Genomic DNA, 26,970 nt, shown 5'->3' on the forward strand with positions numbered 1-26,970 from the left:
TATTTTATTCTGTATTTCTATTCTATTCTATTCTCCTTACTTTTGATGCTTTTTAAACTCTGGAACAAAGCATCTGAAAAAGAGCTTTTATCCATTGCTCGCAAGCAGGATCACAATCCTGGGCATCGTTGAATTCTTAGGGTTTTTGAGAGAGAGAGAGAGAGAGAGAGAGAGAGAGGGGGAGCTCCAAACCAGGACACAACGGGTTAACAAACCAGCACATGACAGCATGAAAACAAGACATGCAAAACAAGACCTTGTGTTTTCCAATCTTGGTTTATTTATTTATTTATTTTATTTATTTGATTTGTCAATTGTTTACAAGATAATAAGTACAAGTGTATACATAGTTGTAAATATATGAAATGGGTACATATAAGAAAAATAAAAGAATAAGAGAAACAATAGGACAGGGACGGTAGGCACGTTGGTGCGCTTTATGCACGCCCCTACAGACCTCTTAGGAAAGGGGTGAGGTCAATAGTAGACAGTCTAAGGTTAAAGTTTTTGGGGTTTGGGAAGAGACTACAGAGTCGGGTAGAGTATTCCAGACATTGACCACTCTATTGCTGAAGTCGTATTTCCTGCAATCAAGTTTGGTGCGGTTTACTTTGAGTTTGTATCTATTGTGTGCTCTTGTGTTGTTATGGTTAAAGCTGAAGTATTCATTGACAGGTAGGACATTGCAATGTATGATTTTATATACCATGCTTAAGTCGGACCGAAGATGGCGTAATTCGAGGTTTTCTAGTTTTAGAATTTCGAGTCTGGTGGCGTAAGGTATTCTATAACGGGTAGAAGAGTGGAGAACTCTTCTTGTGAAATACTTCTGGACTTTCTCAATTGTGTTAATATCACATACGTGATAAGGATTCCAGACTGATGAACTGTATTCGAGTATTGGTCTAGCAAATGTTTTGTATGCTCTGGTTAGTAGTGAGATATTACCAGAGAAAAAGCAACGTAGGATTAGGTTAACAACTCTTAATGCCTTTTTGGCTATGTAGTTGCAGTGAGCTCTAGCACTTAGATCATTAGAGGTGAGTATTCCCAGGTCCTTTACAGAGCTTGGGTCATCAACAAGATCTTGACTATTCAGCTTGTATTTTATTTTCTGATTTTTTTACCAATATGTAAGACAGAGCATTTATTTGTTGAGATTTGGAGTTGCCATATGTTAGACCATTCAGATACATAGTCTAGATCTTTTTGAAGGGTAGTTATATTGTCTGTGGTATTGAACAGCTTTACATCATCAGCGAAGAGAACGCAATTGCTCTTGATATGATCACAAAGGTCGTTTAAGAGTTGGTCCTAGAACACTGCCTTGGGGAACACCACTATTGACAGGTACTGGATTTGATAGGGCGTTCCCAATTTTGACCATTTGTTGTCTGTTTGACAGGAATGCTTCTATCCAGTTATTCAGTTGTCCAGAGATACCATAAGATTTTATTTTTAGGAGTAGTTTGTCGTGTACCACTGAATCAAAGGCTTTGCAGAAGTCTATGTAGATTGCGTCTATTGCTTTGCCCTGGTCGAGTTGTGTCGTCCATATGTTTTTTGCAGTGTAAGAGTTGCAGATTACAGGATAGTTTTTTTCTGAAACCAAATTGTTTATTGGAGAGTAGGTTGTTTGTCTCTAAATGGAGGATGATGGATTGGTTAATAATTGATTCCATGACTTTACAGGTGACGCAGCATAAGGAGATTGGTCTGTAATTTTCAACTAGGCTTGGGTCTCCCTTTTTGAAGATGGGAATGACTGTGGCTTGTAACCATAGGTTGGGCAAGGAGCTGGTTCTGAAAGATTTTTCAAAGATTATGCTTAGAGGTTTGGCTATGGCAGCGGATAGTTTTCTTAAGAAGTAGGCACATATTCCATCCGGTCCAATAGATAGAGATGGTTTTAGGTTGCGTAGTGCTTTTTCAACATTGTCTACTGTAAAATCGATATGTATTAGATCATTATTGTTGTTTGTGGTACGGCTAGGAAACATTGGGCATGATCCATTACTGTTTACAAACACTGAGCCGAAGAATGTGTTAAAGATGTTGGCTTTAATGGTGTCGTCGCTGCAGTCTTTACCATCAGGTCCTATCAAGGAGGGATGGACCTTGAGTCTTTTAGTTTGTTGTTTACAAAATTGTAAAAAGCACGGGTGGAATTGGTGCTTAGAAGGTTTTCCTCTTGTTTAATGTGGTAATTGGTGCATTCGGTCTTTATCTGGTGGCATAAATTTTTGTATCGGTTTTTGAAATTAGCAACGTGACCAGATTTGTTTTTCCGCCAGAGTGATCTCTTTTTGGATTGAAGTTTCCTTATTGATATGGGTAATCTGCTTTTTTGTTTTGTTTTTGGAGTTGTTGTTGGAACATATAGTTTGATGACTCTTTTGACTTCAAGTAAAAATATGTTGTAATGGTCTTCAACAGTATTGCATCCAGTGAATAGAGATTGCCAATCGAGGGATGAGAGATCGTTATCTATAAGATCATAGTTGCCTTTTTTGAAGTTACAACTAGGGATGACATCGTTGTGGTGATTTTTGTGTGGACGTATGTTGAGGCAAAAGTCAATCATATTGTGATCACTACTGGAAAAGGGTTCTTTGGTTTGTATTCGGTAAATTAAATTCAAACTATTGCAGAAGATGAGATCGAGGCAGTTGTTCAGTCTAGTGTTGTTGGTTACTAGTTGTTCAAGACCTAGATTTGTAATAGCATTGTAGAAGGTTGTGTGTATGATTTCAGTTGTACAATTATTTAGGGTCCAGTCAATATGAGGTAGATTGAAATCTCCAAGAAAGATAAAAGGGTATGGGCAGGATGTAGCCCATGTTAGTAGTGTATTTAGCTTGTTTACATGTTCGATGTCATAATCAGGTGCTCTGTAACATAGTAAGAATCGAATTGTGATATTTAAGGATAGTTTACAGATGATGGTTTCAGGAAGGGCAAGCTCCTGGGTAACTTGGATATTTTTTTAGATGTAAGGATTTTTTATAGAATATAGCAACACCACCTCCTCGACGATTTTTACGATCTGATCGGTAAACATGATAGTCTCTTACTGTGGTAATGGAGTCGGGAGAGATGCATTGAGCCATGTTTCACAGACAAATATAATGTCGAAGTTAGCCATATTTAAGAGGATGAGAAATTCAGGTATTTTATTCACGAGGCTTCTTGCATTGAGTAGTTTGCATTTAAGTCCGGCAGCAGTTGGGATTGAGGTAGTTGGGGGCGTGCGTGCCTAGTCTTGGGTGATGGTGGGTGGTGGGTAGTTTTGGGTGATGGTGGGTGGTGGTAGGTGGTTGAGGTAGGGTAGTAGTTGAGGGTAAAAGTTGGGTATTGGGTTGCGTGTCTTACTTTTGATGCAGTCAGCATGGTAGTCAATGTACAGGTCCTTCTCTCCATTGTCTAGACGGGTTTTGAGTTCGATGCGGAGTGCACGGGAGCGGGCACGTTGCTGTATGGTTAAGTCAGGGCGGCAACGGAGGTTTTTGTGGTTGGTGTTGGTTTTGGCAAGTGAGTTTATAGTGTAAATGAGTTTACGTTTGCTTGATTCATTTTTGCAAATGATCCTGCACAAGCGGGGCCACAGAGCCGTCTCTATTTTTGAGCTCTCGGTCAATGCGGGAAATGTCAAGTATTTCATCGCCGGAGATGGTTGATGCTTGGTAATCGTTGATGATGTTTCGGACAGTTGTGATGTCATCATTGACAATGCTGTCTTCTAGTCCAAATAAGATGGCGTTTGGACGTTTCCGTTCACGCTCAACAGCTTCTCTGATGAGGATTGGGATATCAATATTTGTCTGGGTTGCGTTTATTTGTGGATTGGGTTTTGGATTGGATTGTGGTTGTTGGGTGGAGATGTGGTTTGTGGCTATTTGATGTTCAGGTTTTTGTGTTGTGTCTTTTTTTTCAAGGTTGGTTATTCTTTCTTTTACGGCGTCCAGGGATGCTAATATGGTTTACTTTAAGAAGTAAAGTAACAACTCCCAGAATTCCCTAGCCAAACGCTAAAATTAAACTAACGCGAACCTTAAAAAAAAATTGCACTGAGGACGCCTAGAATAAAAACAAAATAAAAAAAAACAGGAATTCCCAACTCCCTACGGGCGCTCCAACCAAAATCGCATCGACTCGATCAACGATCGATTGTGCCCTCGGGCACAATCACACACATACACACAAGGCAAAGAGAGCCGGGTTCCCCCTCCTCCCTGCTTTTCCATCGATGTATCCGCTCTCAACTCGCCAATCTTGGAAGGCTTCCAGAAAGAGGCGGAGGAAAGGTGCGCGAGGAGGGAGAAGGAGGGGCTTCTCGGGAACCACCCCTCTTTTGGCTTCTCATTGGTTACTAGAAAGCCGGGGAGCAGCGGATTGGCTAGAGTCTCTCCTTTTTAGCAACGACCCGCCTTCTTTCGGCGCGTTCCGCTTCATTTCGGCTTCGGAGGTCGAGGCGGGCGGAGCTCCGTCGCTTCTCTTCCGTTAGCGCCGCGCTCGCCGGCGGGGCGAATCCGAAAGCGATGGGGCGACCGACGGCCGCCTCGCTGGCCTTCCTGACGCTGCTCCTGCTTGCCTCCCAGCCGCCTGCCGTGGCTCCGGGACCGCCCTGGGGCAGGACTGGCCCCCCGGGGCCCCCCATCGTGCTGGGTAAGGGGACGGAGGGGGGATTAGGGTTAAGTACTACAGGAGTCCCCCCCTTTCTGGATCAGCGGAGGCGGGTTTGCAGGTCGTGGGGATGCCGAACGCGTGTCGGCCCCCTCATTGGGTTGCTTTGCAAAAGGGGGCTCCCGACGTGACAAAAAACAACAACACCCACCCCCGCACCAAAAATAAGGAGTCAGGCCAAATCCCACGCGTGTGCATGGTGAAAATAACTGGACCGCCTCGTCCCCGGGGCCAAAACAAAGCTGCACGCGGCGAAGGGGAGTCGTGGGAAACGCGCTCCGACTGCAACCGCCGCGGCTCTTTTGCAAAAGTTTCAGGGCTCTTTGCGGTGGCTTGCCGAGAAACAGGCTGGGCGGGAGGTATCTGGGGTTTTGTCTCTCTGGTTTTCTCCCACCTACGTAACCGTACTTGCTGGGGGCCGATTTGCCTAATTTGGGGTTGTGGAATAATGGAAGGATGGGCTTCTGGGAGTCGTTGTTGTTGCAACCCTAAATTAATGGGAGCAGAACTGGAGGGGGAACTCACACACACACACTTTTTTTTTTTTAACAAAAGGAAAGTCGGTGGAAATGCAGTAATAGGTGCATTAAATTTGATTAAATGTCATCTTCTATCTGAAGTGGTTTATGAACTTTTTTGGGGTGGGAGAAGAGAAACCAAGAAACAGCTCAGGCTGTCTGTATAGAATTGGGCTGAGAGATGGGGTGATTGATATTGGGAAGGGAAACCAGCCAGGGTTACTTAACTGTACCAAACACCTTGCAGGTTTTACAAGTCATTTATTTCTTCTTGGGAGTACCTTCTACTTTTCTGGATTCAGAAATGGGATTCTTTAGACAATGAGATACTTTTCTTGATTGGCAAAACCTGCAGGACTAATTCTAGCATTAAAAACAGGTTCAGGGCTGGACTTGAAGACCTCCAAGGTTGTTTTTCCAGCTCAGTTCTGATTTTGACCCTGGCCTTTTAAAATACCAGTTTTGCTTTTGTGCTTTAAGGCAAAAGCAGAAATAAAATAAAAGATCTGTTTATCTTTTGAAACTAGGAACAGATGTCTCTAAGTCTGCTAATGGCTATAATCATTATTGATGCAAGAAGACACTTATCAGTGCAAAATAGGAGCCAGTCTCTCTATGGTATCTGGGTATCAGTGTAACTTCTGTGTCATGTTAAAAAGGCTGCTAAACTAAACTCTTTAACTTCTCTTATGGTCTACATCCAGGCTCCTATGTTTCCAAGAGAAATAATGGATTTTTTAAGAGCATCCAGTCTATCTGGGGAAATTCCTATCACACCAGTTTTTCTTTGCAGAAATTTGTGACGCCTGTTGATTTTCAGACTATGACACTAAAAAGAAATCACCCTTTTTATTTCACTTGTAGGCGTTATTGTACTGAGATGAATAGGAAAAATTAGCAAGTTTTTTTTAGCTAATTACAATGTGTTTTACAGGAAGGGTTGTTTTCTTGCTTAAGAAACTAGGTATAACAGGAACTGTATATTTAAATTGTGAGCTGTTGAATTCATGAAAAAGAAAAAAAAACATGGGTGCCTTTTTTTCAGCTATTTTGCCTTCATGGAAAAAAAATGCTTTGGCGTTTAATCTGAGGCTGAAAATGAGATTATATGCATCATGTGATAGGCAGATGTTCAAGATAGGACTGTAATTCAATAACTAAGCATTCTGTTATGAGTAAGATTTTTTTTTAAAATTAACTGGCTTCTGTAAGAATTCCAAATACATAAGTTTTATACTCATTTATGGGACAGTATTAGTTTCTTTTCTCTCAAATTTTTTGAGTAGAAAACACTTGGTAGTTGAGTGCCCAGGAGAAGGGGTTGGTGAATGCAAATATGTTCCAGGTGCAAATAGCGGAACACTAGACTTCTAGGTCTGAAAGTTTTGTCCAAAGCTTAAGCCCTGAAAAGCAAACCTGTTTTTTTTAGGTTGTTATATTTTTATTTAAATTAAATGGTTCATTAGGAAAGTTATGTTTCATTTCTCCAACCAATCGAATGTTGGAAGAAAAATAAGAGAACTACCATTAACAGGTAGAACTACCCCAAAAGAGAAACAGGATCAACTTGATTTGTTGGAAGAAGGTATGGATTTCATATGAAAAGGAGCTGGATTTGAGGGAAGAAAAATTTCAGACAGCTTCCTCACTGGAGTGGGAGGTCCACAATAGTGCCAGAGATTTCTGAGTCCCTCATTCTGAGTACACCACATGACCACAGAAATGTCTTCGGACAGTGCTGGATCAATGGCCTTGAAATGGAGCTGAGCATGCCACCCCCTAAAGTTTGCAGCTTCTAGCGGAGTAAAATCTGTGGGGACTCCTTTTATCTTTTTTTTTACCTGGTTGCCATGGCAATGGAGACCCGAGTTTGTCACTGAGCACAGCAGTCGTAAAGCATCACGCGACAGCATGGCTTAGCGACAACAATCCTGACACGTCTCTACTGTCATTAAGTGAGTACCTGACATGACCGCCCACTTGTGATGTCCTCCCAGCTTCCAACAAAGTCAGTGGAGAAGCCTGCTGGAAGTTGGAAGTCCAGGAGAAGTAGCTCAGGAATGGGGCATGGTAGAGAGGGAGCTGTGGTATGGTGTGAGTCTGGCTGGGCATTGGGGTAGGGGGGCTTCTCAAGAGAAGAAGCAGGAGTTGGCTTCCCCATTGATTTGGCTTCGTTTATCCCTGTTTATGGAACAAAGTTGCGTTTTCTTTTTACTCCGATGAACACTTCTTGGTTGCCTTATTCTGCTTGCTCAGACCTTAAAGGGGAGGAAAAAATACAGGTAGTCCCTGACTTATGGCCACAATTGAGCCCAACATTTCTGTTGTTAAGTGAAACATTTAAGTGAGTTTTGCCCTGTTTTACGATCTTTCTTGCTACAATTATGTGCATCACCGCAATTGATGACAATAACATGGTTGTGGAGTGAATCTGGCTTCCCGGTTGATTTTGCTTGTCAAAAGATTGCCAAAAAAAAAAAAAAAGTGATCACATGACCTTGGGACACAGCAACGGTCATAAGTATGAGTCAGTTCCCAAGCATCTGAATTTTTGATCACACGATCCTGGGGAGGCTGCAGAAGTGGGGAGTGAGAAAAAATGGGCCCTACGTCAACTTCTTTCGGTGCCATTGTAACTTTGAGCACTAAATGAATTGTAAGTTGAGGACTACCTGTACTGGAGATGAGCATCACAGAAGGGGGCATGAATGAATGGCTAAGCACATCATTTTAGGTTACTTTAATGTAACTCTATTCCCACATGCAGGTTTATTCAGCTACCATGTAGTTCTGAAGCAAAGGTATCTCTATTTGTATTTTCTTCCTAGCTAGATGTTGCTTCTTGTTGATACGTTTTTCTACATGTCCCATGCTTGTCCCCGAGTTCTAAAAATAACCTCCTGAGTAACTGTTTGTTGATTCACATACGTAGTTTTGTGAACTGTTCTTGGACAGTGAGGAGTAATGTTCCACAATTCTTGGAAAAAACAGACTTGTGGCATAAGTAAACCTCATTCCAGGGGTGTGTTCCAGGGGAGAATGAATTTAAAGAGAGGGAAGGACAAAACCAAGGGAGACAAATATGTCCTGAACTTTGCAAAGGGATCCAGAAGCTTAAATTCTTAATCAGTTTCAAGATAATAGTTGTCTAAAATTTCTAATGATCTGTATCAGGTTTCTAATTAGCTAACCGCATTGGAGTTTTTCCAACCTTCCTGAAAATAGTTTTCATGAGTTATTCTCTCCAGTTATAGCACAGCTTTTCTGAATATCTGTAAACAAAATGCCTGAAAGTCTTTAGGAATAATTCATATCCACCTTGCTTTTGCTTGAAAGAATCAGAATAGAGCTGGAAAGGACCTTGGAGGTCTTCTAGTCCAGGCCCTGCTAAATCCTGCACCACTTCAGACAAGTGGCTGTCCAGTCTCCTCTTAAAAACTTGCATTAATGAAGCACCCACAGCTTTTAAAGGCAAGCTGTTCCACTGGCTAAGTGTCCTAAGTGTTAGGAAAGTGCTCCTTAATTCCAGGTTGCATCTCTCCTTGATTAGTTTCCATCCATTGCTTCTTGTCCTGCCTTCTGGTGCTCTGGAAAATAAATTGACCCCCTCTCCTTTGTGTCATCCCCTCAAATACTGGAATACTGCTATCATGTCCCCCCATCATGTCCTTCTTTTCTCTAGATTAGCCAAACCCAAATCCTGCCACCGTTCTTCATAAGTCTCCATGCCTTTGATCATCTTAGTTGGTTAGTTTTTCCAAAGTCTCAACATCTTTTTTTTTGTAGCGTAGTGACCAAAACTGGATGTACTATTCCAGGTGTGACTTTACGAAGGCTTTTACAAAGCGGTACTAATACTTCATGTGATTTTGATTCTATGCCTCTGTTTAGAAAACCAAGGATTGTATTAGCTCTTTTGGCTGCTGCCGCACACGGCTGGCTCGTATTTAAGGGATCATCCACTGGGACTCCAAGGTCCCTCTCACAGTTAGTTTTTGAGCCAGGTTTCGCCTAACCTGTACCTGTAGCCTTGGTTTTTTTCCTTCTCAGGTGTAAAAACCTTGCTTTCCTCCACATTAAAATTAATTTTGTTGGATAAGGGCCCATTGTTCAAGGCTGTCAATATATATATTTTGGATCCTGAGCTTGTCTTCTGGGGTATTGGCCATTCCTGCCAGCTTAGAGCAGAGGTCCTCAAACTTGGTGACTTTAAGACTTGTGGACTTCAACTCCCAGAATTCCTCAGCTAAAGTCCCCTAGCTAGCTTTGATGACGAAGGTAGAACTAGGACTCAGTTTCCTGATGATTGGCCCAAAGTCACCCAGCTGACTTTCATGCCTAAGGCAGGACTAGAACTCCCAGTCTGCCGCTTTCTAACCTGGTGGCTTACCCCTAAACTAAACTGGCTGTTTATTAACTTCTGACTTTTGAGAAGCTTCTGTTAGTAGCTTTTGGAAGTACAAGAAGAAACCTCCAGAGCATTCCTTATGACAATTTGTATAAAAAGGTCTACTAAGGAAAGATTTGCAACAGGGTATTTTCTAATGGGATGAGTTGTGTGTTGGTGCTTTGCTATTTGCATAGTAATACGTGGTGAGGCAATGTTCTCTTAACAGAACAGATACATTAATGCCATTTTCTGTTGGTATAGAAAGCCTAACCTCTCTTCATTCAATTAGTTTAGCTGAATGTGCACTGTCCCAAATCTTGAAAAATATAAGGGGAATCTGGCCTGTTTGTTAAATGGATTGGAGGCCACCAGGAGATTTATAAAGCTCTAACCTGGATTGGGACATTACAGTCCACACGGGAGGCGGTGAATTGCCTCTCCCTGCTCACCATTTCTGTCTTCCCTTTGCACACATAAAAACCACAACTCCTGTGTGGGTTTCTGCAGTGTTGAAATCCCATTGACCTGTGTGTGGGAATCCAGAAAAGAAGTATCGGATTGTGACAGTCCCACTTGGTTGCTGCTGTCATCCTGTCAATCCTATTGCTTTGTTTTCAACATGACAGGGATACCCATAAGTTCTCCCATGGAAGCTGTTTATACTGCTAATGTCACTTAGATGTTTTATGAGCTCTGGTTGCGCAGTGGTTATTGCAGGCTAACTCACTGCCGAGCGCCAGCAGTTCGATCCTGACTGGCTCAAAGTTGACTCAGTCTTCCATCCTTCTAAGGTCGGTAAAACGAGGACATAGATTGTTGGGGGCAATAGGCTGACATTTGTAAACTGCTTAGGGCTGTAAAGTACTGGGAAGTGATATATAAGTCTAAGTGCTATCGCTATTATAGTATGTCCTCCTTGGCAGAAATTTTTGGCTTCTAATCACTTTCTGGATGCCATAAATATAATAGATTTCCATTGGAATATTTCAGTGGCAGAGAGAAACACATTGTTGACTTGTTGCCCATTTTCTACTTTGTTTTGTGTTCACGTACACACAAACACTATTTTTTTTAATGATTTTTTTTATCAAAGGTAAAGACGAATATAAAATAATATAAAGTGAAAAGAAAAAAAGTGCAACAAGAAATACGAAGTAGCTTCTGATATTTTTTTTTGCAACAGTTATAAATATGAATACAAAAGTATCTTTTACTGGAAGGTTACAAAAACAACATTTTTTCCTTTTTGTTATATTATTGCAAATCTTGTTACATTATACTGTTTCCAAAAAAACCCCAATGATGTTTATACTCCTTGAAAATAGTCTTGCAATACCCAAGTCTTTTTTCCCCCCTGTTTCCATGCACAATTATTTCTTGCTTTATTCATAAGGCACAATTCGAGTAAATCTGAATTCATTCCAGCAAATGATAGGTATTATTGTAGGTGAAAACCTATTCAGCAGAACCACTGCAATTTGTACATACTGACAGTGACAGTTTTAAACGTAACTGCATGGTATCTGCAATCTGCACAGGTAGAATTTACAACCCACCCTTTTAGTGAACGTTTGACGTTACAATGGCATTGAAAAAAGTGACTTATGGCCAACCTCGCCCTTATGACCATTGCAGCATCCCTACAGTCGTGTGATCAGAATTTGGGCGCTAGGCAGTAGACCTATAGGGTTTTAGTATCATGGGGGGTCCCGTATTCACCCTACCCTATTGACACTGCTTGGTGATCATTTAATTCTGGAACACTGCAAACATCATCAATAGATTCCAATTGCTAAGCCCCTCCCCCCAATTCTGATCACGTGACCCAGGGTATATTCTGCAGATAATACTTTTTTAAAAATAAACTTTGTTAATCTTTTATAACTTTAAAAACAGACAAAAAGTGTACATATCTTGACATTAACAGTTTGTGGCATTCATCTTATACTCCTGTTTTGTGCATTATTTACAAATATATACAGTTTATGCAAATGTAAGAATTTAACCTATATATTGCTTATCGTTAATCTTTCCATCTTCCATCTATCTTAGCTCAATCCAGCTCTACCATTTTCCCCAAATTCTATAATACTCAAACTCCTCTTTCTCTTGTAACATCAAGGTTAATTTATCCATCTCAGCACAAGTCATTATTTTTTGGATAATAAATTCATCTGGTGGTACATTTTTAGGCTTCCAACACTGGGCATAGGCAATTCTAGCTGCCATTAAGATATGTAACATTATATGTTTTATATTTCTCCCATAATTCTTTTTAAATATCCCCAGCAAGAATAGTTTCCGTTCCAGATCTATTTGTTCATTAGTGATCTCTTGTGGCCATTTTTTAAAATTTTTAGCCAGTATTTTTGAGTCTCCAGGCAGGACCACCACATATGGTAGAATGTACCCTCTTCTTACATTTCGAACATGCTGGATTCACGTTGGGATATATCTTCGCCAATCTCGAAGGAGGCAGATACCATCTATAAAACATCTTATAGAGGTTCTCTTTAGACCTTTGTTAAAATCCTAACAGGACTTGTTTTGCCAGCAGAGAATGTGATTCTCTTTGGCTCAAATAAAACACAATCCACTTTGAACCCAATAAAATCCACAGACATGCTTAGGGAATAAACATGGGAGATTTATTGCTGGCCCAGTTCTTTGTTAAGTGTGCCACCTGATTAGGAATGGGGGTGGGGTGGGAAATGCTAAGCTGAGATTCTAAATCTGGCTGGGGAATTCTGGGAGTTGAAGTCCAGGTTTCTTAAAATGGGGTCAAGTTTGAGAAACACTGTTTTGAGGGATACGGGTAGTCTTCGACTGAACAACCCACAGTGCTAAGTGAAACTTCTTGTTATAAGTGAATTTTGCCCCATTTTGCAACCTTTCTTGCCACAGGGGTTAAGTGAATCACAGCAGCGGTTAAGTAAGGCTTCGCTTGTAAGAAGCAAAGTCACTTAACCTTTCCCTATAGACTTTGCTTGTAAGAAAGTCACACCAAGGGATCACGTGACTTCCCCTGGACACAGCCACCGTCATAAACATGAGTTGGTTGCCAAGCACCTGAATTGTGATCACGAGGATGCTTGCAACGGTCGTAAAGTGTGGGAATACGGTCATAAGTCGGGTTTTTCAGTGCCGTTGTAACTTTGCATGGTCACTGAATGAACTGTTGTAAGTCAAGGACTACCTGTATTGCTGGGAATCCACCTGACTGATTTGCTTTCTGAGAAGCCTTCCCCATAACTTTCAACAATTCTACGGTGTGTCAACTAAAAAGATTCTCCTTTGGTCTTTTCAGCTGCCAGAAAAAGGGAGTGGGAGAAAACAGTGCATTCCTTAAGTGCCTAGATAATCACCCTGTCAGCCCAAAGTTGTCGGAGCGCAAAAATATTGCTGGAGAGCATGATTTATGACTCCTGGGGATGGATGTGTCCCATTGGAGAAGTCACATCCAGGGGGTGGGGGAAAGACCAGGGTCTAGGAGGAAATGAAAGATGTATTTTAGTATCGGCTGCACCCAGCTAACACCAACATGGCCACTTCTAATAAACCAACTTTCTTTTCTCTGAGATGTGGCTAGAGACTTATGATTTGAAAGGGGGTGGATTTGTTGGAGTCCTGACACGGCGCCCATGGAGACCAGAAAGAGTTTTACGTAGGAAAATAAAACGCGATGTGTTCCCAAGCATCTAAGGCAGGGGTCTGCAACCTGCAGCTCTGGAGCCACATGCGGCTCTTTTGGTCCTCTGCTGCGGCTCCCTGTTGGCTGGCCCCTCCCCTCCCTGTCACTCCTTGCCTGGCTTGAGAAGGTAAGGGTGATGGCGCGGGACGGAGACTCGCTCCATATTCCAGAGCAGGAGGTGACTGGGTGGGAGTGAGTGACGTCGAGTTGGCCACTCCCACCCAGTCACACCAGTTGTTAAATTATTGGCTCCCGGTGTTTTCTGTGGGAAAGGGGCCCGAACGGTTGTTTAAGGTTGCAGACCCCTGACCTAAGGCAATGTTTGAGAGAAAAAGGGGCTTGGATTAAATTGACAGAATTTCATGTTTAAGTCTTCCTGTCTTGTATAATTACAGTGCCAGGAGATTTGGGAAACCAGCTAGAAGCCAAGTTGGACAAACCATCCGTGGTGCACTATCTCTGCTCTAAGAAGACAGACAGTTATTTTACATTGTGGCTGAATTTAGAATTGTTGCTTCCAGTGATCATTGACTGCTGGATAGATAATATCAGGTGGGCCGCACTGTTGTTTGTATCATTCAGTCAGATACCGGTAGTTCGGGTGGTCATTTGGCCCCTGCCCCTGCCCCGCCCTGCCCTTTATTTCCGTGTGTTTGCAGCTCAGCTGACTTGCACGGCACAGTTCTTTTGCCGCGCCTCAGCTGTTTTACTCACTGGGGCTGCCGCAGAAGGGTAAGTATTAGAGCTGAAAATGGGCGGTTTTCAAACTTTGCATGTGCCCGCAAAGCGCGCCCTCACCAAACCGATTGTTACACTGCTTGAATCCCACCACTGGGGAGGGTGTATGTGTGTGTGTGTGTGTGTGTGTGTGTGTGTGTCAAAAGACTGGCTAGAAATTAAGAACAATCCTGAATTAAGAGAAAAGATTCTTTGCAACCAGTAAGTGGATTTATTTAGGAATTTACAGGTTGTCCTGATTGATTACGAGTCTGGGATGGGGTGAGGTTACCAAGTACAGCAATATTGTAACACCTGATGATGTTACCTAGTTTGGTAGTGAAATGCCTAGTTTGGTAGTGAAAACAACCAAGCTCAGAGAGCATTATTATAAATTAGTTAAACCCTCCAAAGTCTAGAAAAAAAAACAATCATTGATCAGAAAACACTGCCAAGGGTTCTATTACCCACTATAATTCAGGGCCTGGGGATGGAGAAGAGCATACTGAGCAGGGTGGATAAAAATCGATTTAAAAAAAAACCCAGATTTTTTTTTATTTTAAATCAGATTTTTTAAAATCAAATTTATTTTAATAAAATGCTTTTAGAGTAAAATATATATATATCTAAAGATAGTTTTCTATTTAAGATACATTCATAATTTAGCACGAAGTGGGGCTTAATTATGTAGCCTGAGGCTGTATATATTCTGCAATATTTACATTTTTGGGAAATTCATTCCGTGAATCCAAGCTCTGCAAGCTAAATAGGAAACCTTCATTTTGTTTGCAAATAACAATGTTAAAGATTCTAACTACCAGCAGGAACGAGTCCTTGCGTTTAAAGAGCACCTGTCACTTCAGATCCATCATGGCAGCGTCCCTCCCCTTGTTGTGTCCCTTAAAAGGACATTAACATTCCCATTAAAGGGAATGGGACTGTTGGTGAGTCCACAGTCGTCAGAGGAGGAGCTACTGTGGGACAGTGGTGACGTTGCTCTTTAAAAATTATGATTTAAATCCAGTTGATTTTAAATCAAGCCTTTTTTACTAGTGGTTTAAATTGCGATTTAAATCAAATCCACCCTGATACTGAGGGATCCATCATCCCCAATTCAGGTCCTGGAGAGAGAGCCAGATTTTAAGGCTCATGGGAGAATGGTAACTCCAAAAGGATGTGGCATTATGGCAGAGGATGCTTAAGGTTTAAATTTTGTGACATTACATGGATAAACCGTGGCCAAGACTCTTTGAGTTTTCAATAGTTACCCATCTTGCACTGTGCTTTTTAAGCATCTGACTGTGCACGTTAGCTACAGAGTTAATGATCAACTCGGTTGCCACAAGAACATTTAATACTTCAAAAAGAACAAACAATACAGTTGATGTAATGTAGTCTTCCCCCCACCCTGCCCCTAACCAGAAAGTAGAAGCAAGATAATAAATATATTGTTCATTTACTGGTCAAAATGACCAAGTACAGCCATTATGCAATTGATGTAACTAATGGCGTTGTCCAGAAAGAGACAGATTAAGTGAAGCCATTAAAATGGTGAGATTTCAGGATTGATAGGCCATCCATGCTTCTATTGACTTGGATTATAAAGGAGTGGAGAGCACCACTGGCTAAGAAAAATGACCTGGCAATTAAGTTGAACCCAATTAACTAACAGTGTTGGAATAATAATTCCCAGAATTCTTACCTGTAAGACCTGTTGACCATGGTGATTACGAATTCTGAGAACTATAGCTTTGATTGGGAAAGGTGAACTAACGGTAATTCTCAGGATCCTTTTGTAATAGTTAAATTTTAATTTTTTTGGACTTGCAGTGTTAAATGAATACATTTCTTAGGCTACATTAACTCTTCTAGAAAAACTTGGTTAAACTACTCTACTCAAAGCTGACTGACAAATGTCCCAACTCTTTAAGTGGAATGCGCCAAAAAGCAGGCTAATGTTTACAGCGCATTCAACTTACCAATAAATTATTTAAGGAAGCCAGCTTATTTTTGCCCTGCAATGGTAGGTTTGCTCTGATACTGGAAGCCGATGTTGAAGACATGAGTTCAAACAATTCCATTTAACATGTACATTTGGTTTACCTGATAGCTACGGTGTGTAAGTATTAAATAGAATATGGTTAATTTCAAACAATTTTACTTTCAGCTCAGAACAAAGCACCCCACTAGAACATTGTGATACCACTTTTTTCAAACAAAATACCAATGCATTCTGAATGTTTTGACCATTAGAATTCAAACAAGCACCTTGCTCCCTATTGTTTATAACTTAGAGCCAGAACAGTAAATCCATAAAGCCCATGCTGACGGCTACCAGCTAATAAACTTCCAGAAAGATTGGCCTGGGGGATGAAAATAGGCTACAATACACGATCCGATAGGATTCTGTTTCTGTTTGAATTAATGCTGATTTCTCTCTCCAGGCTAGTGTACAATCGAACTAGTGGCGCTACTGTTCCCCCAGATGGGGTCGATATCAAAGTCCCTGGATTTGGGAAGACCTTTGCATTGGAGTTCCTTGATCCTAGTAAAAGAAGCGTTGGTACGTAATTTGTTTTCATCAAGGTATTTGGGTAGCATCAAGTAGCCAAAGCCCGTGTAGCCTGTTCAGAGTATTGCAGTGTAAATTCAGTGCCAGAAAAGTAAACACAGATGACTGAGGCTTCACTTAACTTCTTTATAAACATATAAAGTAAATTTTACAATACCAGTTGTAGATTTCTCCAACATGGAACAAACTCTAAACAGAAGCAGACATCAGTTTCACTTTAGTTCAGCAGGCAAGCAAGATACACAGCCGAGGAGAGAAGCAGTTTCATTTTCAATAGACAGACTCAGAGCTCAACATAGCTTCAGAGCTTCAGAGCTTACTATAGAGCCACACCTAGGCTACTTCTAGTTTCAGTTTCCAAACAGTCCTTATTGGCTGACTTAGTTGCTATGCCTATTCATTGGCTGACCTCTGTTACCATGATCTATTCCAGTTCGTAAATATACTCTGACATAGCCCATTTTCTCAGAGCCCTTTTTTTGTCCACCGTTAGCTTTTCTTGTGCCTGATTAATAAGAGGAGGAGCAAATGAGCACACCTGGAGGTCTGATCATATACAGTTAGTCCTCAACTTACAACAGTTCATTTAGTGACCACTCGAAGTTGCAACGGCACTGAAAAAAGCGACTTAGGACCGATTTCCATGCTTACGACCATTGCAGCATCCCCAAGGACACGTGATCAACATTTGGCCGATTGGCTGTGGACTCATATATTTATGACGGTCGCAGTGTTCCCGGGGTCGTGTGATCCCCTTTTGTGACCTAACAAGCAAAGTCAATGGAGGAAGCCAGATTCACTTAACAACCGCGTTATTAACTTAGCAGCTGCAGTGACTCACTTAACGACTGTCTCACTTAGCAACCCACATTTTGGGCTCAGTTATATCCAACTCTAGGGGGTGGCCTTCACTCGTGTTTCCTAACTGAGGGAGCCAGCGTTGTCCGAAGGGATTTCCTGGGGTCATGTGGCCAGCATGGCTGTATGCCAAAGGCCTACGGAACGCACATACCTTCCTACCGAAGTGGTACCTATTTATCTACTCGCATTTCCATGCTTTTGAATTGCTAGGTGGGCAGGGGCTGGAGCAAGTCATGGGAGCTCACCCCGCCACGCAGCACTCGGGACTCGAACCCGGACTGTTAGCTTTCCAGCTGACAAGCTCAGCATCTTTATCCACTGAGCCACCGTGTCTCGTCCCATCCCCCTCACTGCCTTCAGCAACTAAGGAAAGGTTAAACTTACAGATAATGCCACCTGGTGTGGACATTTGCAGAAACTGAACATTAAAAAATATTTTATAAAAGCTATATACATAAAAGCGAAATACCACTCACGCATCGTCACAAAATCTCCAGAATCGTAAAGCCTAACAAACTTGAAATTTGGCACGTATGTTCGTCTTGGATTCTATGTGCTCACTAAGAAAAGATTTTTCGAAATGACCCATCAGAGCTATTAGTATTTCCTATATTATTATTATTAACACGCTCTGATGCTAAGGAGTTCTACTCTCCCTCCCCACCTGAAAAGAAATCTGTTCCAAATGCAAAACATACGCAGAGGAGAGGAGTTTCAGTTTCACAGCAGCCACCAGCTTTAGTACAGAAACAGTTGAGCTAAGCCGCACCGGCCTTCTTGCTATTCTTGCTCAAACAGCAAATACTGTTTGAGTTTCCAAACAGCCCTCAACTCTCACACACTGACAGGGCGCTAGCCAGATGAATACCAATGGATGCTGGTAGGCACAATCGCGGTGTCCCCCCCCTATTATTTTCCTCCCCAAAAACTAAGCCCGATCACATAGTCTCGTAGCGAAGCATGGGTACACAGCTAGCTAAAAATAAAAGTGAACTTTTAAAGTACGTTTTGTTAATTTAAATTAGTAATAAGAAAAGGAAAAACTTCAAAGTGAGTAGGAATGTGTTTCTGCACATAATAGCTCATTCAATCCATGGTCTCTTTGAAGAACAAGGCATGAGAATTGGCTGCAAAAGAATCTCTGATCTAAGCTCGCTCTGTGTAAAGGGAAGATGGTTGATTAAACTTTTGCTGACTCACAAATTCTCTTTGTCTACAGGCACCTACTTCTACACGCTGGTCCAAAAACTGGTAGACCTGGGCTATGAGCGAGATGAAAGTATTAGAGGTGCTCCTTACGATTGGAGGAAGGCACCAAGTATGACATTCATTATTATAAGGATTTGGGCTCTTAAATCTTTGGATAATAAGATTATTAAAGTTTTTTTTTTAAAGAAAGCTACCGTGCTATCAAGGAAAACGGCGTCTTCTGGAATAATTGTTTTTTCCCCCAAGGTTGCTTCTGGACCTCAAGTAGTCTTAAATACGTTTACTCAGAAAGTTAAAGTTACGGATATTATTTATGGATTTTTGTGCTACCTAATCCCACTAAAAATGAGCAACCTTACAATATATACTTGGAATATCATCCCTTCAAAAGCTGGTTTTGCCAGTGGGCCTGGGGAGCTCAGAGTGGGATGGAGACCATCCAGTGGTTTATCTGACCATGTGTTGTCACCGGGGAAGGGATGGTGGAGGGGGTGTGTGTTATTGTTTTTTTTCTTCTTCTTCTTCTTCTTCTTCTTCTTCTTCTTCTTCTTCTTCTTCTTCTTCTTCTTCTTCTTCTTCTTCTTCTTCCTTCTTCCTTCTTCCTTCTTCCTTCTTCCTTCTTCTTCTTCTTCTTCTTCTTCTTCCTTCTTCTTCCTTCTTCTTCTTCTTCTTCTTCCTTCTTCTTCTTCTTCTTCTTCTTCTTCTTTTTCTTCTTTTTTTTCTTTTTTTCTTCTTCTTCTTCTTCTTCTTCTTCTTCTTCTTCTTCTTCTTCTTCTTCTTCTTCTTCTTCTTCTTCTTCTTCTTCTTCTTCTTCTTCTTCTTCTTCTTCTTCTTCTTCTTCTTCTTCTTCTTCTTCTTCTTCTTCTTCTTCTTCTTCTTGTTATTGTTTGCAAGTGCCTAGAGTCACTGTGGGTGAGTAAATGGCTATGTAAATTTTCTAAATAAGCAATAAACATTTTAAAAAGTGCAAGTAAAATAAAACAAAACGGAATAAAAAGTTAAAAATTACAATTGGGCAACCTGATGCTTGGTTGATAAATGTCCCATGTTTCCCTCCCAAACTGGACCTTGGAGATCTTATAGTCTAACCCCCTTATACTATTTGAGACAAATGTTTATTCAATCTCTTCTTCAAAACCTCTAGTGTTGGAGCATCTACAACTTCTGGTGGCAAGCTATTCCACTGGTTAATAGCCTTCACTTTTAGGAAGTTTCTCCTTAATTCAAGGTTGCTTCTCTCCTTGATTAGTTTCTATCCATTGCTTCTTGTCGGCCTTCTGGTGCCTTGAAAAATAAATTGACCCCCTCTTCTTTGTAGCAGCCTCTCAAATATTGGAATACTGCTACCATGTCCCCCCTAGTCCTTTTCTCTAGAGTAGCCAAACCCAAATCCTTCAACCGTTCTTCATATGTTTTCGTCTCCAGGCCTTTAATCATCTTAGTTTCTCTTCTTTGCCATTTTTCCAAAGTCTCAACATCTTTGTTTGTAATGTGGTGACCAAAACTGGATGCAGTAGTCCAGGTGAGGCCTTACTAAGGCTTTATAAAGCGGTACTGATACTTCCCGTGATCTTGATGCCACTTTTTATACAACCAAGGGTTGTATTGGCTTTTTTTGGCCGCCACCACACACTGCTGACTCATGTTTAAGTGATCGTCCACTAAGACTCCAAGGTCCCTCTCACAGTTACTGCTTTTGAGCCAGGTTTCACCTAACCTGTACTTAAACAAGCTTAGGAATTTGAGATCCTAAGAACGGCATGCAAACATTCTTGAGCTGTTTACCCTCTGATGCAACCGAATGTCACGAGGCTGTTTGCCAATCAATCTTCTCACTTCACCAATCGAATGCTGCAAAAAAGCCAGAAAGAGAGAGAGAGAGACTGATAAAAACAGCTGGAAAAAAAAATCACCCCAACAGTGGAAAATAATGTTCCCTCTGTATTTTACCCAGTCTGCTGCTGATCTCACATATGGAGATTGCAAGTGTATAATGGTGTTTGAACCAAGTCCTGTTTTTTGCTGTTTGTTTATGCCAGATGATAGAACCTGGTTTCTCCTTATTTGAAAGACCAACCTTTTTTTTTAAACCAAGCCCAGAATATATTTAACTTGCTACATGAATTTTTACTTGGTTTGATGAACTCCAGGCAGAAACTTTTAGAAAACTGACAAAACTCTTGTCAGCTTTTTTGGTGTAAATTGTTACAGTTTTAAGCAAGCACATTGGAATAATAGAAATAATAAAAACAATGACAAAGATTAAACATTTCTGCTTTAAAAATATCACTCGATAACAGGGGGTCTTCAAACTTGACAGCTTTAAGACTTGTGGACTACAACTCCCAGAATTCCTTCTCCAGTCATGTTAGCTCAAAAATTCTGGGAGTTGAAGTCCACCAGTCTTAAACTTGCCAAGTTTGAAGACCTTTGTCCAATAAGCAAGGACAAAGGGATTTTTAAACACAAAATTAAATAAGTTATCTACAAGGTATATAAATATCATTCTTTTTAAAATAGACATTCAACACTGAACTCAAATGTTTGGGCTTTAATGCTAAATTAGTTAAAGGCAGTCATGTAAAGAATAAAAACTTTGCAGTTCTAAAAAAGAGTGCATTAATTTTTAAAATTAGTTTTTATCAGAACTGTCAGATTTCACTTCTGTGATTGTTATTCACTGAAGGAGCGTGAGAAAATAAGCAAAGCACTGAAGTCTTAACCAGACTCATTCTGTGATTATATCAGAAGGTGAAATGCAAGTATGTCTTCATAGTTTCGTAAATATTGTTGAAATCAAGATTAACTTTAGGGCCTTCCTAAAAATGTGCTAGAGTGCATATCCTTTATAAAGTCATTGTGTAAATATACATGTTTTCTGGGTGTGTTGCAGTTATTATATCAGTTGCAGTTACAATATCTTACTCTCTGATCATGGGATCAACCCTACAAATATTCTTGTTCTTAAAAAAGTGTGAGAAAGGAGCAAAGGATTCCTTCATTTAGGACAGGGGTGTCCAGCCATGGCAACTTTAAAACCTGTGGACTTCAACTCCCAGAATTCCCCAGCCAACGTGGTCCCAGAATTCCCCATGCTGGCTGGAGAATTCTGGGAGTTGAAGTCCACGAGACTTAAAAGTTGCCAAGGTTGGACATCCCTGATTGAGGGGATCTAAACTTTTAACGCATTTCTTAGAATGATAATTAAATGGGATACCTTGAATCCCAGGTAAAATCTCCCTAATTAAAAGGAATTACTTAGCAAATAGCCAATTCAGAACTTGAGCAATATTCCTGGAAGTGTTTGTGATTGATTGATTGATTAGTTAAACCTTTCTTACATTTCCTTGGGAAGAGCCTGTTTGTTAACGTGTAAGGCTATTTGAAACAAATCACTGCTCTATTAATAATTCTTGCATTTCCCCCCCTAGCAGTTTCAGCTTGTTCAATAGTCAGTCTGAAAGTTTGCAATCTGTTGACAGGTCAACAAAGGTTTCTGAACCAAACGAAGGTAATGACTTCCTTCTTTCCGTTGGATAACTCCTGTGTCTTCATCCTTGCAGATGAGAATGGAGACTATTTTGAAGCACTCCAGAAGCTGATCGAGATCATGTACGAAGAGTATGGAGAACCGGTGGTCCTGATTGCCCACAGCATGGGGAACATGTATTCTCTGTACTTCCTCAGCCATCAGCCCCAGGAATGGAAAGACAAATACATCCGAGACTTTGTGTCCTTGGGGGCTCCGTGGGGAGGAGTAGCTAAAGCTTTCCGAGTGCTGGCATCGGGTAGGTGGGTTTGGAGGGATATGGGGCACTGTGGTACAGCTGGACATGCCCAGCATAATTTGATCCTCAGAGAGTGACCTGGGGAATGCTGTAATTCTCGTATTCAGTTTGGTCTAGTGGTGAAGGCACCAGGTTAGGAATTGGGAGTCTTTAGGCCAATCACCTGGAGACTGGGAGTTCTAGTCCTGCCTTGAAAAAGGCTGGCTGCGTTGCCTTTGGGCCAATCACCTGGAGATGCCACCTTAGGCATGAAAACCAATTGGATGGCTTTGGGCCAATCATCAGGAGCTACAGCTCCCAAGAACCTCTGCCTTTTAATTTGCTAGTCCGACAAGAGGCTACCCAAGTCCTTCCAAGTGATTCAGGCATTCAGATACTTCTGGTTGGTTCACACTGCTGCTCATGCTTAAAAGCATCAAGAAATCTGAATCAGAATAGAGCTGGAAGGGACCTTGGAGGTTTTCTAGTCCAGCCCCTTGCTCAAGCGTGAGATCCTAAACCAAAACAGACAAGTGGCTGTCCAGTCTCTTCTTTAAAACCTCCAGGGATGAAGCACCCACAGCTTATGAAGGCCAGCCGTTTCACTGATTGATTGTCCTCACTGTTACGAAGTTTCTCCTTAATTCCAGGTTGCTTCTCTCCTTGATTAGTTTGCATCCATTGTTTCTTGTCCTGCCTTCAGGTGCTTTGGAGAATAGCTTGACTCCCTCTTCTTTGGGGCAGGCCCTCAAATACTGGAATCCTGCTATCACACCTAGTCCTTCTCATTGATTGTTTTTGAAGGACAGCAGCTTTTCTTACTGTGCTTCAAGCTGTTATAATATCAAACTTTTGCAATATGGCTCCACTCCACATCATTTGATGAGGGAAAGGATCCTTATGTAATTTCTTAGAAAATGCGCTAAGTTCCAAGTCGTGCTTTTTGTTGTGGTTGTTGTTGCTTAAACTGGAACTGACGTGTCTATGATCCACCGCACTCCTAACAAGCCCTTGCTTTAATGTCACAGGGGACAACAACCGGATTCCCGTGATCAGCTCCTTCAAGATCAGGGATCAGCAGAGGTCGGCTGTTTCCACCAGCTGGATGCTCCCTTACAATTACACCTGGTCTCCGGAAAAGATCTTCGTCAGCACGCCTTCCGCCAACTATACGATTCGGGATTTCCAGAAGTTCTACGCGGACATCAATTTTGAAGATGGTTGGCTTATGAGAAAAGCAACGGAAGCTTTGATTTACAGCATGGCACCTCCGGGCGTACGCACACACTGCCTTTACGGCACCGGGGTGAATACCCCGGATTCATTTTTCTACGACAGCTTTCCAGATAAAGAGCCGAAGATCTTTTACGGTAACGGGGATGGGACGGTGAACTTAGAAAGCGCCTTGCAGTGCCAGAAGTGGATAGGTCAGCAGGAACAAAAGGTGGTGCTTTACGAGCTGCCGGGAAGTGAACATATCGAGATGCTGTATAATAACTTAACCATATCCTACGTTAAAAAGGTTCTTTTCGGCTCATGACACAGTAGAGTTCCACCTTTTCCGCCCAAGACGTTTAAATGCTTTTTTTTTTTTTTTTTCCCCCAACGGGGAAGCACAAAAGAATGTTTTGGACCTCTATTTTTAAAGCTGCTGCTGTTTCTTTCTTTTTTCTTTTTTTTCCAGCGAATTGAATCTTCTTGGAAATGTTTTTTTGTCAGTTAAGGGTTACTTGTTTCCTAGGGCAACACTGGTAACGGGCCTGACAATATGCCCTAGGGGCACGTCTCTTCGGTGCCCATCTGTATGAAGGCCGTGTGCCGCTTCTCTAGGATGCAGAGAACGTTCCTCGTCCTATGTTTATTGAGCTAGAACGTCAAGGAGAGGACCTTAGGATGTCCTAGCCAAAAGGTCCCCAACGCTGGGTTGCTGCTGCTAATATGAACCTGGGAACTGCGAAGCCCCTGCGAAGGGTGTTTGACCCAGACAGGCATAGGTTTAACCTTAGATTGGCCTCACCAGCCCAGATGCAAACGGTTCTGGAAGATAACGCAGGAGCTTTAACCAAGTTTTCTGAAGTGAGATGAGCGCATGCGTTGGGTTCCTACTTGATGAGATGAAGACTAAGAGGATAACGAGAGCTCCGTTTTCAATGATTTTCACATTATATTTTAATCTGGAGTTCCAGATCAATTGCAGTAGCTGTGTCTTCAATACTGCCCAGTATTGGTCAAAGGCCAGTTTTTCAGATAGGAACTATTTTACCCAGATGCCTTTCACTTTTGAGATCTGGAGTAGTTCTCTAACAACCCGTTTGTTTTTTTTTGAAATGAGGGACTAATCCCACTATTTTTGCCATTGCACATATTGCCATTGGGGTGTCATTTATGTTTGTCTCAACAGCATCTCTCCCCAAATCCAGAGGTACAGTTGATACAGTATGGACATCTATTTTTTTTCCTGGCGTTTCTCCTGGTGACATCAATTCTGTATCCTAATCCTTTGGTCATGTCTGCTTGCATAAAGCTCAAAAGAAGGAGAAAAAATAGGGCATTACTCAGATCTGCAGCAAGCACCCATAAATTCTGAGAAGTCCTTTGAAGAAACAACACCTAAAATTACCTGGGATTGGAGAAGACCAATGTTTTCAAGGCTGCCATTTGGTTTTTGTAGCTACCCAATAAGACCTTGTAGTCATCTGATCAATAGCAGTCCAGTAATAAAATGACCCAAGTCTTTTTACAACAGGGATGTCCAGCTTTTGCCAATTTTAAGATCTGTGGACTTCAACTCCCAAGAATTCTCCAGCCAGCCATGCTGCTTGGGGAATACTGGGAATTGGAAGTCCACAAGTTGCCAAACTTGAATTCCTGTTTTATAGGAATGCAACCTGGTTTCAGCTGGCCTCGTCCTATTCCAACCCAGAGTTCCTGTCTGTTGAATGTATGATTAGACGATAAATTGGACCTTTACCTGTCGGTGGTTTCATAGAATGCCTTGAATGCAAAACCTTGAGATCTGTGCCAAACCTCCCAGCTGAAATATCAGGACTATAGGTTTCAACGTCCTGATTTCAAACCAAGCCTTCTCCGACCGGAATGTGGAGCACCACTTGAAGACTCCTTGAGCAAATGGTATTGTTCCTGATTCTAAGACCTTTGGCCTGTGGGGCCCAAGAAAACAAAACAGGGAATCTGCACAAAACCTTTCCATCTGCTCTGTCACTAATATACAGTATGTTTATGCCTTTTCGTCACCTTCCATTTATTTTCAGCGTCGATCGTAAAGTATTGGGTTGTTCAGTTCATTATGTTTTAGGACAGACTCGCCAGCTGGTTGCCTGCCAAGGGATCAGGGTATATAACCCATCCTGTTAGCCAAGTCGAGAAAAGCTTTGTAGCATTGAATCGATGTTGGCTTCTTTGTTCAATCTTGCCCGTACTTCGTCAAAAGGTTACTGACAATCATGGCGAACCAGTTTACAACTTCTGAAAGTTTCCACCACTTTATCTTCTGTGAGAAGAACGCTGCAAGCCACGCCTCTCAACATTGTCAGGAAATTTCTCTTTAATTTTTTTTTTAAATTTTAATTTAGTTATAATTGCTAGTTCTTCCAGATCATGGTGGCTCCGCCACCTGAAAAGCTACCTTCCCTAGCCTTGATTAGAAGGCGAACTGTTTCATAGGAATCGTTGCATCATGTCTAGCCTACATTTAAAGCCTCAAGGTATCATGAAGTGGCAGGTGAAGCCCTGGGGCCAAAATGCACTTTTCTAAGCTCCTTTTAAGGGCAGGTCCTTTGTTCGGCCTTGATGGCAAATTCTGCTGAGCTTGGTGGTGGTGAGAACAGGATACGAAACTCCATGCTTGGAAGAAGGATGTGAAATTCCTTCAAGTGCTTGACTGTCTGACACTGTTTACAAGATGCATGGCGCAGGAAGCAGGCATCTAAGCAACTCCCCAAACCTGCATATGCCCACCGTTAATCTCAGTTGATACTTAAGTCCTAATATTAATCCAGTGATTGCACACATGCCCATAGAGGAATGGGTTGCCAAGCAACACTTCTGTGCGTGCCTCAATCCAATTTAATCGTGCTGTCACTATTGTTCCCCTCTGATCCTTCATCCATATAGGCTAGGGTTGTCCAACCGTGGGCACTTTTAAGACCTGTGGACTTCAACTCCCAGAATTCCCCAGCCAGCCATGCAGGCTGGGGAATTCTGGGAGTTGAAGTCCACAGGTCTTAAAAGTGCCCAAGGTGAGGCCTTCTTCTATCCTGCCAGGTAAGTGACAGTTTTCATATCAATATTTGTGTCCACTGCTAGCTGTCAAATATAATTAGGCAAAACTTCCTTAGCTATCTTGTTGGTGCTTCTATAAGTGGTGGTGGTTGTTTTTTCCTTTCAAGAAATCTTATTGTCTGTGTGGTGCCTTTTCGGTGTCATCTTCTGAAAATTCATCCTGGGCTATTTGTGATCAATCTTACTCAGACAACCCACAGTTTATACCTGCGGCCATCCAGGATCAATTAAAAAGTGTGTATCCTTACCACTTAACGTTG

General features: G+C 41.6%; 1 protein-coding gene across 1 annotated transcript; it reads left to right on the top strand.

The window, feature by feature from the left end:
- Positions 1 to 4,438: 4,438 nt before the first annotated feature.
- On the top strand, positions 4,439 to 25,983 carry PLA2G15 (phospholipase A2 group XV). Its single transcript, XM_026672082.2, has 6 exons — positions 4,439 to 4,665; positions 13,678 to 13,834; positions 16,444 to 16,562; positions 18,652 to 18,750; positions 22,205 to 22,429; positions 23,437 to 25,983. Exons 1-6 carry the CDS (start codon positions 4,539 to 4,541, stop codon positions 23,946 to 23,948), a joined length of 1,239 nt encoding a protein of 412 aa, XP_026527867.2. The 5' UTR covers positions 4,439 to 4,538; the 3' UTR covers positions 23,949 to 25,983.
- Positions 25,984 to 26,970: the final 987 nt, after the last annotated feature.

The sequence above is a fragment of the Notechis scutatus genome, chromosome 9 (assembly GCF_049901735.1).
Source record: "Notechis scutatus isolate UNSWTSFEM ecotype Mainland chromosome 9, rNotScu1.2, whole genome shotgun sequence".
In the NCBI taxonomy this organism is placed as follows: Eukaryota; Metazoa; Chordata; class Lepidosauria; order Squamata; family Elapidae; genus Notechis; species Notechis scutatus.